The sequence below is a fragment of the Gambusia affinis genome, linkage group LG04, assembly GCF_019740435.1.
Source record: "Gambusia affinis linkage group LG04, SWU_Gaff_1.0, whole genome shotgun sequence".
Classification (NCBI taxonomy): Eukaryota; Metazoa; Chordata; class Actinopteri; order Cyprinodontiformes; family Poeciliidae; genus Gambusia; species Gambusia affinis.
In genome coordinates this window covers 21,489,597-21,508,002 of record NC_057871.1, presented here as the reverse complement: position 1 = coordinate 21,508,002, position 18,406 = coordinate 21,489,597, and the positions used below count along the sequence as shown (strand labels likewise).

Sequence of the window (18,406 nt, the reverse complement as noted above, 5' to 3'; positions counted from 1 at the left end):
AAGAGGAAGAAGCGAAATGCCCAGAAATAACACTAAATGTTCAAAAAGCATTCCTGCTCAGAAAATATTTTGACCACAAGATGCCGGAAATAGAAATGTCAGGACTGGGTGAGATGCCCCCTCAAAAAACTAGATCTGAGCATCTCAAATATCTGGCCATAAATAAAATAAAGAACGGTAGTGTCTTCAGACTGTTGGAAAAGAGTTTATAACTACCTCAGCACTGAAAGACAAAACTCAAAGTTTTTTACAAAAAGGCTTTGTTTCCTCACACACAAAAAAAACCCCCCATAAGGAACACAAGATTTCAGATTTTTTTTAAATGATCACTTTTAATTCACAGTAGTTGAGACAAACACAACCAGTCTGTGTTTTGTATGTGTGTGCGCGTGAGAGAGGGTGTGTGTGCGTGTGTTTGTGTTTGTGTGTTCAGTCTGCCGAACAAAGTAACCCTTGCAAACAAAGTCAAACAAAATCAGTAAAGTCGTCCACCGTTGAAACAAGTCTTTTTCTCTGTCCCGACGTCTCAGGAGTCGGACCTGAAGCTCCTTGTTGAAATGCTTTATTTTGCTGAGTGTGTCCTTGGGTGAGCGAGATTCCTGGAGTCGAACGGGACTGGATGTCTTCCTGAGCCTGAGGCGCAGCAAGGAGTTGGGAAAAGACGGTTTAAATTCAGACTGGCAAACATAAGAGGAAAAACGTGTTGGTGAGGGGGAACCTTGTAGTTCTTGAGTTTTTAAACTTACTCTGGTCCTGATCCTCTTTATGTGTCGTAATCTGGCCAGCCACTTGGAAGCGTAAGCATCCGAGGGATTCGCTCTGTACTGATGCACCAAAGAAGCCATCTGGACACAGCAAGCAAAGATTTATTCTGGGGGCGTTTAGGGAAGAAATTGAATGTGAAGAGTCTTTTCAGGGAACAAATTAATTCAATAAAAGAGATCTACATAGTGTGCAGCAGAAAGTTTCTTTTTTATTTATTTCTTCTTTCAATGTTCGTTTAGGGTCTCTGTGCTTTTTACCGCCTGAAAGTATTTCATGTTTTCTAATGTCAATTCCACAAACCTCCATTTATTTTATTGGGGTATTTATATGATAAAATAGGAGGAAAAAGAAAACATGACTTTGAAACTTTTATGGAAAATGTATAATGCATAAATATTTAATCTCCTAATGTAATGCCTTCAAACTTTCCCTAATTAATAAACTCTCAGTCTGTCAGAAATTTAATCTCGGTGTGAATCCAAATAATCAGTGAAGGCCTCAGAGGTTTGTTAGAGAACATTAGCTAACAAACAACATCATGAAGACCGAGGAACACGAATACAAGACAAAAGAGACTGATGTGAAGTTTAAACCGGTTAAAAATTTAAATGACACACTCTCCCATGAAAACTATGCATCATTTTCCTTCTACTTCACAATTATACTAAATTGAGTTGGTCTATAATGAGATGCGTTGAGGTTTCTGGGTGAAACTCGACAAAACTTCAACCAAGGTGAATATTTTCACAAGACCCTGCAGACGTACGGATCAGACTCACATTTGCATGCAGAGCCATCTGTCGAACTAAGAGTGGCAAGTTGCGGTCAGATACGATTTTTGCGACAGTGGTGTCAACCAGGCCCTCCAGGTCTGAAAAGGCAGAATAAAACGAGTCGCAGAGTCACATTGATAATGATGAGGAGCAAAGACGGCAGCAATTAACTCACCTTTCCGACACTGCAGAGACACAAGGTTACATTCATAGTCCAGTGGCTTAATAACAACTTCGACGAAATTAAATTGACCCTAAAACGGAGACAAACATACTTTGCAATGAAAACTAAAATGCATTCTAGTGGTTTCTCCGAATGAGTTCGCACATTTACCTTTATGGTGCCCAGTTTGTAATCTTCTCCCGAGTCGTTGTAGACCACCATGACAAAGTCGTTGCCGATGTGTCGCTTCTTGTTGCAGCAGCCCTTGTCGCTCTCTCTGTTCGGCATCAGCGTGGCTATGTGGAAGATGGCTGCAGACACACGGTTTCATTCACAGCTTAACCACTAGTCATCATGGAAACAGCCGGCGGTGTAACGCGAGTGCACACACCCTGCATGATGTCGTCGTGCCAACAGTAGGTGAACTCTCCGTCGTCCCCGTACTGATCCAGCCCGCCCAGGAAGATCTGGTCGGGGTCGCAGTCCTTCAGGTGGATTAGTTTGCCGAGGCCTGTGAGGAAGCCGGCGTAGCGGTTCGACCCGTATTCGTTGGACAGGATGGCAACTTCATTGTTAACCTGAAGAGAGAGAATGAAGAGGATAAAGGCGAACAGTGCTGTGAGAAAGCATTTGCACATACTAACAAACTTCTTCCGTGTTTGCTATTTCGCCACAGCTAAGTGTTTTTACATCATCAAAGAAATGGTGGTATATGAGACAAAATAACCAGAGGAAATAAACTGCAGCTTTCAAATAATGAAGAACAGAATCTGACAACATGAAGTAGTCTGAACGGTTTTAAACATTATGAACCTGTTCCTAGATGTAGGGGTAATTCCTGTTCCACATTGACCCAGGCTGGCTTGGATAGTTATTATTTCCTTAAAGGGGCGGTGTTACCTGTTTTCCAGGCACATGGAGCCATTTTATAACACGATCGAGAAACTATTACCTGCTATACATATAAAAATTTCTCACAACATGCCTCCATTAAGCCTTTATTTATGCTCTCAGCAGCGTTGCCCTGAAAAGTACTCGGTGTGATGAACTCAGCAGATGCACAGTGTCCGCCAGGTGTTTGTAACGGCTGCTGGCCTCCCCCGATCGCTTTTCACAGCTGCATGTGAGGTAATAAGAGGCGTGTTCTCACCTGGCCAGCTCCAACAAACACAACTCCAATCTTATGGGTATCATAAGGAGGCATCTGGTCCAGAACCTTCACAGCCCGGTCAATCACCTGCAGCCGGGGACAGGATGGACGCACAGCGGACAGCGAAGGGTTAATGGCTTTCTTAGAGAGATTGGACTGTCATGGCGTTACCTTTCATCAGGTGCTCGCACTTCTGAGGTAAATCACATTTTTGCAATAATTCTGCCTCATTTATAAAATGTAAGGTCTTACATTTCCAGACATAATAAAAGAATGATCCGATCTTTACCAGGTAATGAAATCAATACAAGCAGTTGAATTAAAGGATTTACATAATTTTTTTGCCTTTTTTATTACTTTTTTTATATATAAATACCAGTATGGAACCAGTTCTGTGTCTCGTACACTTGTGATTACATTTCAATCATTTCCACACATCATGGAGGCCAGATCATGTTCAATACATTCCTAGAAACTGGAAGAGAGTTTGCTTTCTTTTGACTGTCTAAGCGGCAGCGCTCGGTTTTCATTGACTGGATCGGATCAGACCAACGTGGGGAAGAGGCGGCTTACCTGAGTTTTGGGCAGCAGCAGCGGCTTATTGGCTTCATTCCCAAAGAAAGGAGAGTGATAGAGCTGAAGGAAGACAAAGCTAAAAATAAGAAGAAAATGTTTCAAGAAATTATTCTGGAATGAGAATCTTCACATAAAATATTCAAAAGAATATTTTGAATATGCTAAACGCTGTTGGTTTGTTTTTAGATATAAAGCTTTATGCTCCTAAGATGCATTGATCTGTTCAGCTGTTGATTTTGCCTACAAGTGAGGCTGCCATTCATCAGTCTGGTGCAGGGAAGACACTGACTACTCGAAGGGGCTCCAGAGAACCCCTCATGAATTGGAAATGTAAATCTTCAAAACATAAACTTAAAACCTGAGTGGAGATTTAGCTCAACTCCTACGGGAGAAAATGCAGATAAAGTTGGGGTCTTTTTGTTTTTCCCATCTGTCCAGTAATGGTGGATTAAAGCCCAGGTCCAGTCCCGTCTGTAATAATCTGCCGACTACCTGGGACTCAGTCCGGAGATCTTCTCTGTGTTGCTGGGCCCGGGTCGGCTGTGATACGAGTCCCTCTCGGTCTTCCTCTCTCTCCTGGAGGACGGGGCGGAGACGGAGATGGTGTGACCTCGGGGTCGGTGGCCTCCGCCGGGAGAGATGGGTCCAGGCAGAGCTGGCGCTGCAGGAAAAGCCAACTTCATGGCAGCTCCTCCACTCTGAGACGGCAAGCCGGAGCCCTCACCACCCTGGGCCGGACCTCCTGGTCCATTAAAGTCCGCCCCGGTGCTCCCCTCTACTTTGACCTTGTCTGAGCAGGGCTGCTGCAGTGCCTGAGGCTTGCCATCTGAGGGCGCTCTGGGCCGAGCGGCGGCGTCTCCCTGACTTTTCTCAGACTCCAGCGCTGCCTTGGTGAAGGCCTCCGGCAGCGTCTGCAGCTCCGGGGAGGAGCTCGACTTGTTCAGTCCGTGACCCTGGGACTGAGAGTGGCTCTGAAAAGGAAGATCGGGGCCCTGGCTGCCCGGGGTGGAGGGGCCAACGCTGGGCTGATCGATGGGAATCGCTCCTTCGCTCACCTCCTCCAGAGTGGATTTTTCATCATCCTGACTGGAGGTGGAGGAGGACTGAAAGTCAGACAAAAGGCAAGGACAGCAATATTCCTTTAGCATATTTCTAGTGGATTTACTCATAAAATTATATTTTAAAAAAACAAACAAACAAGATTTTATTACTTGTAAAAAGTAATAAAGAATATATCTAATTTGGTTCCAAGAGGAATCAAGTTGATTTATGGCATAATAACCAAACCAGATGATCCCAGCGCACATCAGGGTGCAACAAAAATATTATTTATACACTACCAAACATGGTTTTTTTCCTGCCAAAAATTAGAAAAAAAACCCCCCAGAAAAACCCATTTACAGTTAAACAAATAGACAATCTTGTTTTTGTTTGAAAAAATAAATTTAAAAAAATCATGTCTCCAGCAGTGTTTTCCATCATCATGCTTCACACTGAGTGGCACAGAATAAAAGGTCACGCATAAACAAAAACTTTAAGTTAATCCTGGCGACAGCCTCCTGCTGATCATTTACATAAACTCATACATTTGAGCAAGAGATTCAATTTAAAGTTTATTGATCTTTGAGAGGGTGTACTTGCATTGTTATGCAATAACCGTTATATTACTTGAAAGTTGCCTCAAAAAAGAAAATTAATTGCAATAGCTTTCAGGGTAATTTACTGCTCAGCAAAATGTGTTATCCTGGCAGGCCTACACATAAACGTAGATGTGAATAAATCGAATAAAAAGCATTTTCTCACCACTTTCCTTATATTGTCCTTTTAAAACGGACAATATACTCCATTAAGTAAAATAAATTGTTTTTGTTCTCCGCTGCAGTCATAAGTAGCAGTACACAAAAGCGGCTCGTTTATCACGTCGAACTCTCGAGAGTTGGACAGAAATACATCCTGCAGGAACCGTCGGTTCTCGTCAGAATCAAACTTCCTTGGGTTCGTTTGGGCCACAATCAGCGACTTACCCTGCTGAGCGGTCCGGGAAGCGGAGCCTTGTCGGACATGAATATGGGCTCGGTGGGAATCGGCTCAAACTCTTCACCCTCTACCCAGTCGAGAGGGGCGCTCTCTGCTGTGACCCCTGAACCCTCCTCGGGAACCACCACCGAGTCTGCAGCGGGACACATCCATCGTTAACGTGCATCACAGATGGAGAGACGCGTCAACAATTCACTCTGAGCTACGTCCAGGTTAGTCACACCTACATGTACTGCTGTAAGAGTGAAGGAGTAAATATTTCAGCAGCTGTCAGTAGTTATTATTGACACAGTCCCTCCGAAGACTAACAAGATTTTAGAGGCGAATGATTCATTCCGACATGAAACAGAATCAAACACGCTTAAACATCAATCAGCAGAGTCAGGCCCACGCAGGAGATCACGACCTGCAGAGAATCACACACAGAAACGCTGAGCTCAGGTCAGTTTGGCAGGTTCTACTCGTCACACGCTCGTCTACCCCATTATCATTCAGATTCATGCAACTTCAGCCGCTTCTTTGCTTCACTGGTTTCCCAGCAGAGCAAAGGAGTGCCTAATGAGATCTGGGCTTTCCTGTTAACAGACGTTAAGGGGCAGCCTGGGGGTATATTTCAGAAATTCGAGAGTTAGACGTTGGGAAGGAAAGAAAAGAGAAAAAAGAATCAAAGGAGGGGTCAAAAACTACACTAACTCCACGTTTCCTCTGCTACTGATTGACCGATCCGAGAGCAGGCACGACTTAGTCATCAGTCACAGATGACCTTCCCTCCAGGGTTAGGAAGAGACGTTCACGGAAAGCAGGGACGGTGAGGTTCCCAACTTGTACAAAGTTTGAGCATAAAACAGCCCGTCGTAAGACACAACAGAGATTTATTTCATGTTTGCAGGATAGAAAACTAACAAGATGCTCCTTTAATTCGTATTTCACTTGGAGTGAAAGTACAAACTTGCAGTTCAGTGATTTCATAATTGTTTCCAATGACAACTGTGAATTTCTGAGCTCCATTATTTACAAGAACCCATCAGGAGTTCACCAGCTTAGAAAGCTAAAGACGCTTTCAGAGGAGACTTCAGGGGAAAGTGGCGTCTCGCATCACAAAGCATTAGGGCCGGGCTAAGACTAAATAAAATTGCAGGAATAAAGTCAAAGTGTTATGAGAATAAAGTCAAAATAATATAAAACAAGTCAATATCACAAGTTGTAAGAACACCAGGGTCGTCGAAGTGATGAGAAAATAAATTCATAATAGTAGCAGGCTGTGTCCTGCTCCTGATTATAAGCTGATGTGTTTACCAGAACCTTATTCTGGTGACATTACAGATGTATTCACAAAATAATACAACTTTATTTTCATAGGATTAAGACTTTCATTTCATATCACTTTATTCTTGTAATATTTAATCTGTATGTGGAAAAAAAAAGAAGAAAACATTTTGCAAGATATTCATTATCTATGTAATTACTGTTTTAAAAGTTCATTTGTGTTTCCTAAATGCATACGGATGTTATGCATTTTTGTCTCATTTGCTTAAATCTGTTCAATATTGCAGATCAAAATCTCCAGAATGACACCAAAGTGTCTGCATTGTGTCTGAAAGACCACTGCTTTGTACAAGCGAGGAGAAATATACCACCCCAGGAGTTTTCTGGAAAGCAAGGAGGGAGGCAGAGGTGTGGGGGTCACACATGATGACGGTACCTGCCCAGGAAATGCTCCTGTGCAACCTGCCAGGAGCCAGAGGTCCTGGGGGGCCACTGGCCATACCCAGAGACCAGAGCGAGCCGCCCACTGCAGGCGGGACGAACGGGAGGGAGAGGGAGGACAGGGGCACATCGAGCCACAAAACACACCACAGCCAAACACAAACCAGCATTCCCACCATGAGAAGAATCCAATCAGGAACAAGGGGGTAAAACGTTGGGGGAGAAAAAACAAACAAAAAAAAAAAAGAGTGAAAAATTAAGATGTGATAATGGGAGTAAATAAAGAGTAAAGACAAAATAAATTCAAAAAATGAAGTCCAGGATAAAAAAAAAAGAAGAAAAAAAGAACAAAATTGCTGCAAAAAAATTACAGAATTAAAAAGACGATTAAAAGGATTAGTCCGTTTTCTTACCAGCTGGTCATCTGGCAACCGTTCCACTGAGACTGAGCACTGGCAGGTAAGGTGGCACTGAGTGTAGTGCTTTGGAGGATATAATTACTTACCAGACATACTTAGCATCTGTAGCTGTTAAACCTTCCCACAATTTGTCCACAGACAGCTGACACAGATTCATCAGATTTATCATAAATCCATGACTTCAGATCCAACTCACGACCACAAACATGTCCGCCAAGACTCCTTATTCTGCCACTCACCGGTGCTGGAGCGATGAAAAGGGTTGGCCTTTCCTCCGGCACTGCTGTGTGTTTGAGTGAGCGGTTCGGAGGCAGACGTTGGCGCTGGGGCGGCCGTGCTGGTCGGAGCGCTGGCTGTCTGAGTGGGAGGCTCCTTCACTCCCTCCATCGCCATCAGGACGGTGGAGAGCTCCTGCAGCGGCATGTTGCCCAGCTCAGAGGAGAAGGGGCTGGGTGGGTTCTCCAGACACATCAGCCAGCTGGTGTTACCTGAGGTAACAAAGGTTATAATAGTGGATTAAAAATAAACAACAAAAACACAAAGGGCCTGGCCCAGGGATGATGTACCTGAGGGCCTCCGTATGAAGATCTCTGCCCAGCCCTGAGTGAGCATTGGAACAAACTCGGCGAGGCTGGGGTTGTCTTTGAGCGGAGGAGGGGCGGACAGAGCGGCAGCTGTGGAGGAGGGAGGACCGACGCCATCCAGGGTGGGGCCAGAGGAAGGAGACAGAGGAGAGGCCAACTCTCCCTCAGAGGGGGAAACCAGAGGACTGAGACTCGGAATAGGACCGGCACGCAGAGCGTGACCACCTGCAAAACAAGGGGAGTCTCTTTAATCGCAAAGACAGACGTTCTTCACGCTGGAGTGCAGGCAAAAAGATGCTCTGATGAGATATTTACACCGGAAAGAGGAGGAAATAGAACACAGATCAACTATTTAGAGAATAAGAATAAAAATAACACAACAAAAGTCTGAAAAATTCAGAAAAACACAGGAACAGAGTGACACGTCCAGGAGGAAATGAAAGCTACCTGATTTCAGGAGCTCTACGGCTGGTGATCGTCTGGAAAAGTGAGCAAGTCTTACCCGACCTGGAGCGGACTCGGGTCCGGGTTGTTCTGTTCTGTTGCTGACTGGACTGCGACTCCAGTTTGGCCGGAGCCTCTTTAGTCATTCGGGTGTGAAGAGACGGATCTGACCTGCGAACCCAACGGAGGAAAGGAAGTTCAGAGATCCTTGCAGACTGAGCGAAATGGTAGAAGGCAGAAAAAAAAATGGAAATGATATTTGCCTCTAGGAAATTTCGGCTGTTTCTAAAACTGCCTGTAAATGGAATAGATGTGTTTTTTCTTAAAAGACAAACAGCTAAGAGGAAATTTTACACCTTCTTGTGTTATCTGCTTGATGAGAAGTACATGCGAGGTTGTCAAGATAGGTCAAAGAAAAAAAACAACAAAAGCCAGCATCACCTGGTCATTTCTCCTCCTCCTGCTCCTCCTCCTCCCAGACGCTCCGACATATCCATTCCCAGCAACGCTTGCGTTCTGACACCGCCACTCGTTGTGATGGTGACAAGCTTGTTGCCCACCAACCAGGTCATGCTGCGACCTCCGGCTAATAGAAACTCAGCGATCGGAGACCTAAGACGACAGCGGGGGAGCGAGACGTTTAACGTTTTACTCAACAAATACAACAATCCAGCAGAAATACTGAAACTGCACGAGAAGTCAGCTGGTGGCCGAAATCGGACCATTTCCAGCCCCGTTCAGTCCCGACCGGTGACGAGCCATTCAAACATCTGATCAGAGATAGACACACACAGACCACCACAAACCTCTTTGGCAGAGCAGAGAAGTTTGAGAACACGTATCGCGCCATCATGTCCAGACACGTCTCCGTGAGCTCCAGGTGGACGGTCTTGAGTCCCTCATCGGCCTGAGTCACTGCATTTTCATCGGCAGAGCCCAGACTGCAGGTCGTGGTAGAAGTGTGCATCCTAAAAGACGGGAAATAAAGAGAGATTACTAAACAGCAGGAGAGCAAGAGAAAGGGATGCAACTCAGAGTAGGTAGGCGTGCATGCTCCGAGACAACGGGAATTAAATGGGAATTTTAAAAAAATGCAGAGACAACACACCAGTCATCATGTTTCTACCTACATCACATGCAAAAAGAGCGTTAATATGCACGCTTAAACATAAAATGATAGGACTTTATATCAAGCACACAAAACACAGGAAAAGGCTGCAGCTTGGTCTGAGAGAGCGCAGAGGCAACACATATTTTTAGGTTGTTTTTGTGCGGCTAGTTTTATGCAGGCAGATCTGTTGAAGGGACTAATTGAATGATATATTTTTGACTCAAGTCAGACAGAACGGAACAGCTAAGAGCGAGTCAAATCTCTATCTGTGTCCAGTTGAATTTAGACGGAAACAAGACGCAGCCTGTGGTGGCAACGACTGTTTCAGAGCCACACGTCACGTGGACCGAGACTGTTTCAAATCCAAATCACTAAGACAGAAAAACCTACAAAAGAAATTGTATCTACAAATAATAGATGGCCAGAAACAATTGAATATTAACTGAATGCATCAAAGTGAATTAATTTAGCTTTACATCTTCCTCTTGATGTGCTAATTTGCTTGTTTATTATTGCTTTCTCTATCCAGACCATGAGGTCTGTGAACAAAAGTAGAAAAATTAATAATTAAAATGGCTTCATGTTACAAATATTGTCCTTTTAGAAGGAGAAATAATAAATACATAAAAAACTCTCATTCAGACCAAGCCCTGGAAACTGAATTAAATCATAATTACAATATTTTCCTCCTCTTACCTTTATTTCTTCTTCTTTAACTAATTTGTTTTTAACATGCAGTGGGCACAAACTCCATAAAAACACAACCAGTCAACACTCCAAACTTGTAGCTGTCAAAGTTAAATATTTCTATGCTTTTAAAGTAAACAGTCAATGGAAAAATAAAACTGATAAGTGTTAAATGTGGTCATGTTGGAGTTGGTGCCCACATGGACACATGTTTAACAAAATGAAACAAACTTAAATTTTTAACAGATGAAAGCAGGTTAAGAAGATCTACACTGCAGTTTTCTAATAAAACAGTTTGTCAACCAAAAGTTACACACCTCACTGTTTTGCTGCCATCTGTTGGGAAACTGAGGCGTAATATGTCCGTTATTACCAATTCTGTTTATAGAACTGAATTTTGGGAGAATTTTATGTGATGGACCAACATAACACATAACATAACTGTGAAACATAATCAAGAAGTGTGGTCGGCATTAGTATTCAGGCCAACTTTGGTTCTTATAAATAATGTCAACACCCTGAGGCTAAGTTGAGCTCAGCTGTAGACTAATTTATTCACAGCTGTTTGCCAAAAGACGAGCTGAAACTATGGCAGATATTGACAAGAAGAAGACAGCCAGAGCTATGCTAGAACAGTTTATTTTAAAGAGCCACCATGCGTTGAAATGGTCCAGTCAAAACCCAGAGCTATATCTAACTAAGAATCTGTCGCAAAACTGTTCTCCGTCCAATCAGAATGAACTTGAGCTATTATGCCACTCAGCTCCTCCAGACTAGCGGCAGCAGCAATTGGTGGAATATCTGCTGAGCTCATCATACAAACTATTTCTCAGTCCAACGATCCTAAGTGTTGCAGCATATAGCAAAGAGGAGGAGTTTTTTTTAAAGAGATGGAGGATCATTTCAAGGCATCAAACTGCAAAGTCAAATTTCTCTTAAAGTTGTTTGATATATACAGTATTTTTTTATAACAGATAAAGGTAATAGTTACTTAATTGTAACTATAAAACAGCACCGTGTTTATGGAAAATACATGACATCGCCCCTTTAAGGATTTCCAGATTCAGCAAAGAAAAATATCTGTGATAGAGATAATATGTTTTCCTTTCACTGCTCTTATTTGTGTTGGCCCATCATGTAAAATCCCACAGTATCATGCAGCTATTTCTGGTCATAAAGTGAAAAGGTTCAAGAAGTGTGAATATTTTTTCCAAGGCTCTGTGGCAGAATTAAACTGCAGCGTTCAATCTCCTTTTACTCAGACACACGAGCATAAATGAGGCAAACAAGTGATGCAGACACAATCTGTGTGCGGTGATTGAGAACTTTTTAGTCAAAGTTTCACCTCAGCCCAAGCTACTCGCATCATCCCAGCCTAATAGATTGCCATGGTCATAGTGAAGCCAAATGAAACCAAAAAGATGTCAAGCAGGCAAACAAAGCTGTTGTGCCCATCATTGGCAGAGGAAGGAGAAGTGCCCGCCCCGCCCCGACTGAGCGAAAGAGACCAAAGCTGTGGGTCGCAGTTGCTGTAAAAAGGGAAATAAAGACGGCGCCATTTTGAACGCACGTGCTCGGCACCAGTCCCTCTTGGCATTCATTTGCAACTAAAGCCAATCGAAACCAGTCAGCAATTCACCCAGCAAAACGTAAAGCTGAATAAAAAGGTGCAAACAAGTCATAAAATATATATATATTTTTTTTTTTTATAAAAAAGCAAAACTTGTGTTAGAGCAAAAATAAAAACAAAAAATAAAAACATCAAAGTGGATAATGATGTTTTCCAATGGCTTCAACAAACACGGCATGCAAAAGCAAATCATAGGAACAAAAAAAACAAAACAGCACATGTACAGACGCAGCCGGAAACAAATCAAAAAGGCCATCACACACCTTCCTCCAGCATGCACCACCCATTCCAGGAGTCCCGCTTACAACAACCCCCCTACGACTCCTCGACAGACCCATCTGACCCCCCATCAACCATCCCATGGAGGAAGCAACAAGTGTTTAAGCTGTTATTGTTGGTTTGTTTTGTTTTTGCTTCGTTACCAAGGAGATTCTTTTCTAACCTGCGAACCGCGTGTTCGGAGACGCTGATGCTGCGGGAGCGGAAAGCCTCCATGGCCGAAAGGTCCCTCAGCTCTTTAACTGGAGAGCTGCTGCTATTGGCTACAGATGCTGCCGGCTTTGCCACTTTTCCAGCCCGCAGGCTGGTGGCCGAGGTGGGCAATACGTTGGGCGGTAAAGGGGTGGGTTGTCATGACGATGGAAGTGGTTTGGGAGCAATAGTGGAAGGAGTGGTTTTTTCAAATGTACACCAGGAGACAGCAGGAATCATCACCCGAGCACCGCAGCAACACGAGCAGTTGACGGGGGGCGAACGCCACGCAGAGGAGGTGGGGAGGAGGGCGGGGCACGGAGAACAGACATCAAAGGAGGGGAGGGGCCAGGAGCAATGTGGGGGGAGGATCCAGGATGACACAACCACCCCAAAACCACAACCACAACGCAGCACCCAATCGCAGGAGGCAGCAGAGGAGGAGGAGGGGTCAAATAAAGAAACAAAAAACAAACATAAGGTGAAAATTAACAGCAGTGAACAACATGAGTCAGATAACAGGAGAGCGGAGAAAGAAAAGAGGATTTAAGAAAGGGTAAAACCAAAAATAAAGCACACCAGCTACAAAGCAGAGGGTCAAACAGCCTCTGCTACTCAGAAATCAAAAAATACACAGGAAGTATTCAGGAGAGCAACAAAATACACATTTCAGCAGGTTCAAAGTGACGGAAACAACTAATGTGACAGAATTATAGAAGTAGTGATGGGTCGTATGGAGGACCAAAAGTGCCACAATCCATAAATAAATAAAGTTGCTAAATAAATGCTTAAGTATGCTAAAATATTAACATTTTAACATATAACACATTTCTGATAAAACGGAAATGTGTTCCTTTTTAATCAGAAAACATTTTTTGTGTTTTATCAGAACACTCAATGTTATAGATGTTATTTATATTCTGCAGTTAAACATTAAAATTAAATGATTTAAATCTGATCAAAATGCTCAAGTTTAAGTGCTTATCTGTACTCTTTACCTGTCAAAGTCAGGGGGCGGGGCAAGGCCTGCTAAAAACAAAGCCATTGGTCTGTTGTTTCATGAACTAAAGTACAAAAATATATTTTTTAAGTTACAAAAATACATGATTTTAGCACACAAACAGTTATTTTTATTCTGTATTTAAGAAACTGACAGTCTAAATTACTGATTGTCAATATTTAGACAGTCAAATATTTACAGTCAATTCTAATTACAAATAATTATCTCCATTTTCTTAAATTATCACATCCATAAGACTGAAGTAAACATACGTTTACTGGATTGTGGCAGTTTTGGCCCAGGACAGGACTAAAGCACAGGTTTTGCAAAATAGAAAGCAAAACACCAGAAATTGAACAAAATCAAGCTAATGGACTAAAGATGTGGATTGGAGAACAGCGGGTCAAAATGCGAGAAAAGCTTTGGATTTTTAAAAATAATAATCTTGAAAGTAAACCAGCGTTGAATGAATTAATGTAATGACGTGCTGAGCACCAATCCTGCAGCAGACATTAAAAGCACAAGGATGATGATGCCATGTGTGAGCTACTGGAGGTGGCGTAATATTGATTATTGGTGTAATATTAGTAGAGGAACCACAGAGAGAACCTGACAGAGGTTCTCATTCCAGTTGCATTTGTCATATCTATCATGTTGCAACCACAGACATTTTATATTACATACCAAATGTCCAAATGCAGCCGGAGGCCCTCGAGGTGATCTTCCCCAACACAAAAATAGTCAAAAATTACCACTAATTCAGTTTGATAGTAAATAGGACCACAGACATCCAGTGGCTTTTATGCCAAATCAGTATGTTTTGATCTAAAACAATCAAAGACCGGACATCGTGCTGCACTGAATTTTATTTAGTGGTATAAGATTAAAATGAACACTACACTTTTAAGGTTTGTATCGGCGATGAAAACAATGCATGGGTTTGCTTCCACTTCACCAATATGTAGCACTTTGTGTTAGCCTATCACATTAACAAAACAGGAATTTATGGTTCCAACTTGACAAACTCTAAAGTTGCAAATTCCCCTTGAAAGGCACCGTACTGCCAATGCAGTACTGAATATCAGTCCCATATATTAGTGAAAACACCACATTCGTTAAGCATTTTGGAGGATGGAAGAGGCGTTTTTGTTTGGTATTTTTCATGAGGTTCTTTAGAGGAACTGACCTTATGTTCAAAACCAAACTAATCTCTTATATATGCATGTTTTTCCAACAAAACAATATTTGCTAACTAGCTCCAGTTACTTTCAGGCAATAAAAATCAATACCCGCGTAGTATTGATTTTATTTAATACCGAAAAGCATTAAATATTTTTTTAATGCTGTTCAGGTGGAAGTAGAGCTAATACTCAATGGTGTTTTCTGATTTTTCTAGTGACATGAAGATCCAGTCCATAAAACGGTATTTTTAATATAACGTTTCTGCTTTTATTTTACAATATTTCTAAAACTACAGCTCTCCCTTCAGAAGATGTTTTGAGTCGTTAAATTTCAGCTGGATAGACTTCATCCAAAGCGTTAGCATCCTTAGCCGTGTTTGTACTTCTGTTTCTTTTAGTTGGTTCAACTGCAAAAACGGAAAAGAAACAACTTGCTCAAAGAACAACTCAAGAGTTCCCCTCATGGACATGGAATGTGTTTCTTACCACAAACACCAGTGAAAGAAGAAAGAACTTCCGCTTTTCTCTGATCTCATCCTGGTGTTTGTATGATTGTAAAGTAGTGAGTGAGAAACAAAGTACAAAAAAAACAAAAAAACAAACAGCCAAATCACATGATGCTAGCAGCTAAAAAAAATGTAAATACTACAACATCACACAAGTGACAGCATCCACTATGAATCACTTGCATGACAAATTGTGACAGAACCGATTTTAAAAATGCGAACAGAAGATGTAGAAGGAATAACGATCACCATGGCAACCCGAGAGGAGTCACAGCAGTCAAACACATCAGCGTATTTACCCCCCCGTCACTCCTGACATCGGCCACATTGGGCTGTGTGCGGCGCTGCCGGCTGCTACGTCAGCAGAGGGAGGAAATGTGCTTTACCTTTTGGGTCTCTCGTTGAGGCTGGTGCTCCGCGCGCGGAAAGGGCTTTGCTCGTGTCCGTCGTCAAACGGAAGCAAGGCGTTGGAGCGCAAGCCCTGCAGAGAAACATTTCCAGACGTCACTCTGAAATGTGCCGACGCAAGTCAGTCCAGAGGCAAACATTGAGAACAGGCGTGAATTTGGGTTTAAGTGCCAGGATGATGTGATGTAAACGAGTAAAACAAATTATTTTGAGGTTTTTTTCCACCTTAAATGTGGCACATAGTCCACAGAATTCGAAAAAATACAAAACTAGAGTTTATATCAGGACTTTAAAAAAACAACAAAAAAAATCCAACCCATCCTGAGCCCGTTACAACCTGTTTTACTGTAATTAGTAAAACAGACATATTTTAATTAAGATTTTACTGCTTTCGGTTTTATTCCATAATTTGAGTAACTTCTCCCATTTTCAGCTTCTGTTTAACATCTTCCAGCTTCATTTTGTTGCTTGTTGTAACCACAGTGAGAGTCAAGTGGAAATCCGCTGTGACTGACAGGAGCGGAGCAGGGCGCAGCTGCACACGCATTTATAAACATCTGCATCCGTCTTTCTTTCCTCAACACGCTGTCAATTGAGGTACCTGAAATGTACGCTAAATCAGGAATTATGCTGCAAGAGAAATGATCTAAATCTTAAACTTGTGTCATACTGTGATGCAGACTGGGCAGGAGACCAGAAGGACAGACGAAGTATGACTGGCTACCGTTTAAGTCTATCTGAAACTGGACCTATTATTTCCCGGAAATCCAAGAAGCAATCCACAGTTTCTTTATCTACATGTGAAGCAGAATATATTGCTTTGGCTGTTGCTGCACAGGAAAGTATTTATCTTGTGAATCTAATGAATGGAATGGACTTTGGACGTGAATATGCACCTGTGACAGTTTTTGAGGACAATCAAGGTGCAATTGCTGTTTCTAAAAGTCCGGTCTATCATCAAACACATTGACATTCGACATCACTTTATTCGGTCAGCACTCAGTGATGGAAAAATAACTCTCTCATACTGTCCAACAACAGAAATGGCGGCTGATATTTTAACAAAGCCTGTAACTAAAATGAGAATGGACAAATTTGCATGTTTTGTTCTTGGTATGTAAATGTAAAGCAATGAAATGTAAATGTATTGTGTCAACATAAGATTCAACACCTCTATTCAGACTATAATAAGTAGTTTAATACAACTGTATAGTGGATTCTCATTTGGTTTTCTCTGTATGTATTCCAGGCTTTTTAAACGCACCACAGAAGCCTGAGCCCAACACAACCCGACCCAATCCAATCACCTAGACTGTTTCCAATCTAAATGTGAACATTCATCATATCATGAACCGTTAAAAATAAGTTTCGTCAATGACTGCCTTGCTTCACCTTGGTGATGTACTGAACAAAGTCCTTGCGGAAGGGGAGTCTGCAGCGTATGAACCACATGGCGATCACATGATGGGCCAGGGATACGATGTATTGATTGAATCTGATAGGGATGAACAGAAATAAATCAGAGAGAGCCTGTGCAGCTGACAAAATGCACATTAACATGTGACGGCACTAACTTGGACGGATTAGTGTAGGGCAGCGAGATGGCGAACACGCTTACGTACTGCTCGGCTACAAAGTTGGCGTACAGATGGGGCAAGCGCACCAGAGCTGCAAGACACAGAGGATCCCAAACATTACACACTTTCAGTCTGAGATTAGAACTGAACAGGTTAGCGTTGCGAACTCACTGGAGAGAAACTCCAGCATGGGAGACGCCATGGCAACGGTAGCAGAGATGTGGGTGAGCTTGACTATAAGAGCCGGGAGAAGCTTGATCATGATGTCAGGCATCTCCACTGTGCACATCGTCAGAGCCACCACACACTGCTTGGCACAGCGATAGATGAGGCCGGTCTCCAGACACTGAACCAACTCTCTCTGCAGTAGGAGAAGGAAATTAAAGCCAGGAAGGTTCGGTATTAATCAGAAATCTAAAAATAATTAAAATTCTAAACCTAATAATGTCTACCTGTCTGGACTGGTCCAGGTAGCTATGGTAAGAGGTTATCGCCGTGAGAACGGGAACCACAGCCAGCTGGACGTCTGTGCGGGAAAAACCCTCGGGCATCTTTCTCAAACGCTCCGAGATCTGACGGTCCGTCACCTTTATAGACAGAAACGATGCGGGTCAACAACGATTACTGGTTTGTGAACTCGTTAATGTGTGTGTGTGTGTGTGTGTGCTACCATGGTGCAGAGTGTGGAACAGAGCTGGTCCAAGCTGCATGACGAGGTGAGCAGCAGCACTTTGTACTGCAGCATCCAAGGCAGTTTGTCCAGAACAAGTTTCATCACCTTCCAGTCAGTTTCCTGGGAAACGAATAAATGAAACCAAACTGAAATCTTGTGTGCGCTGACCTGTCTGGACCAGAAAACTAAATAAGAGACTGTAATATATTTACTCATGCAATTCTGAGTTATAATGAGTAATGAGCGTGCAGTCGCCAACTCAAAATCCCAAAATATTAGGGGGTAAAATGCTAAATCAATGAAGTGAAAAATAAGGGATAAAACAAACCATTTCAATATACTTATGTGTTAAAATCAATGTACTTATGAAGACTTATTACATTTTATCCTTTTTTTAAAACTGATCAATACTTGGAACATGATAAAAACTTATTCTAAACTTTAAGTGTGCATAGGAATCTTGATCTAGTTTATGTCTACAAATGTGTCCAAAGCTCCTGTGATTATTAGTTTTTCCACAGTAAATCCTTCCTGTCCTACATAA

General features: G+C 42.4%; 1 protein-coding gene across 4 annotated transcripts in view; it reads right to left on the bottom strand.

Moving 5' to 3' along the window:
- Positions 1 to 309: 309 nt before the first annotated feature.
- The window catches only part of tsc2 (TSC complex subunit 2), a 27,216-nt gene continuing 9,119 nt past the window's right edge, over positions 310 to 18,406 (bottom strand). For 3 of the 4 annotated variants that reach the window (XM_044114284.1, XM_044114283.1, XM_044114286.1), the window contains 22 exons: positions 17,860 to 17,982; positions 17,642 to 17,776; positions 17,361 to 17,550; positions 17,187 to 17,280; positions 17,005 to 17,107; positions 15,591 to 15,685; positions 12,489 to 12,629; positions 9,425 to 9,586; positions 9,060 to 9,230; positions 8,677 to 8,789; positions 8,157 to 8,399; positions 7,830 to 8,078; positions 5,452 to 5,597; positions 3,920 to 4,530; positions 3,425 to 3,503; positions 2,852 to 2,938; positions 2,093 to 2,279; positions 1,873 to 2,012; positions 1,714 to 1,792; positions 1,545 to 1,636; positions 747 to 845; positions 310 to 633 (listed from right to left, as the gene is read on the bottom strand). In XM_044114284.1, the coding sequence (XP_043970219.1) occupies positions 466 to 633; positions 747 to 845; positions 1,545 to 1,636; positions 1,714 to 1,792; positions 1,873 to 2,012; positions 2,093 to 2,279; positions 2,852 to 2,938; positions 3,425 to 3,503; positions 3,920 to 4,530; positions 5,452 to 5,597; positions 7,830 to 8,078; positions 8,157 to 8,399; positions 8,677 to 8,789; positions 9,060 to 9,230; positions 9,425 to 9,586; positions 12,489 to 12,629; positions 15,591 to 15,685; positions 17,005 to 17,107; positions 17,187 to 17,280; positions 17,361 to 17,550; positions 17,642 to 17,776; positions 17,860 to 17,982 (3,507 nt within the window). In that variant the 3' untranslated portion in view covers positions 310 to 465. The remainder of the gene's footprint in view (positions 634 to 746; positions 846 to 1,544; positions 1,637 to 1,713; positions 1,793 to 1,872; positions 2,013 to 2,092; positions 2,280 to 2,851; positions 2,939 to 3,424; positions 3,504 to 3,919; positions 4,531 to 5,451; positions 5,598 to 7,829; positions 8,079 to 8,156; positions 8,400 to 8,676; positions 8,790 to 9,059; positions 9,231 to 9,424; positions 9,587 to 12,488; positions 12,630 to 15,590; positions 15,686 to 17,004; positions 17,108 to 17,186; positions 17,281 to 17,360; positions 17,551 to 17,641; positions 17,777 to 17,859; positions 17,983 to 18,406) is intronic. The other variant, XM_044114285.1, reaches the window with a different exon arrangement.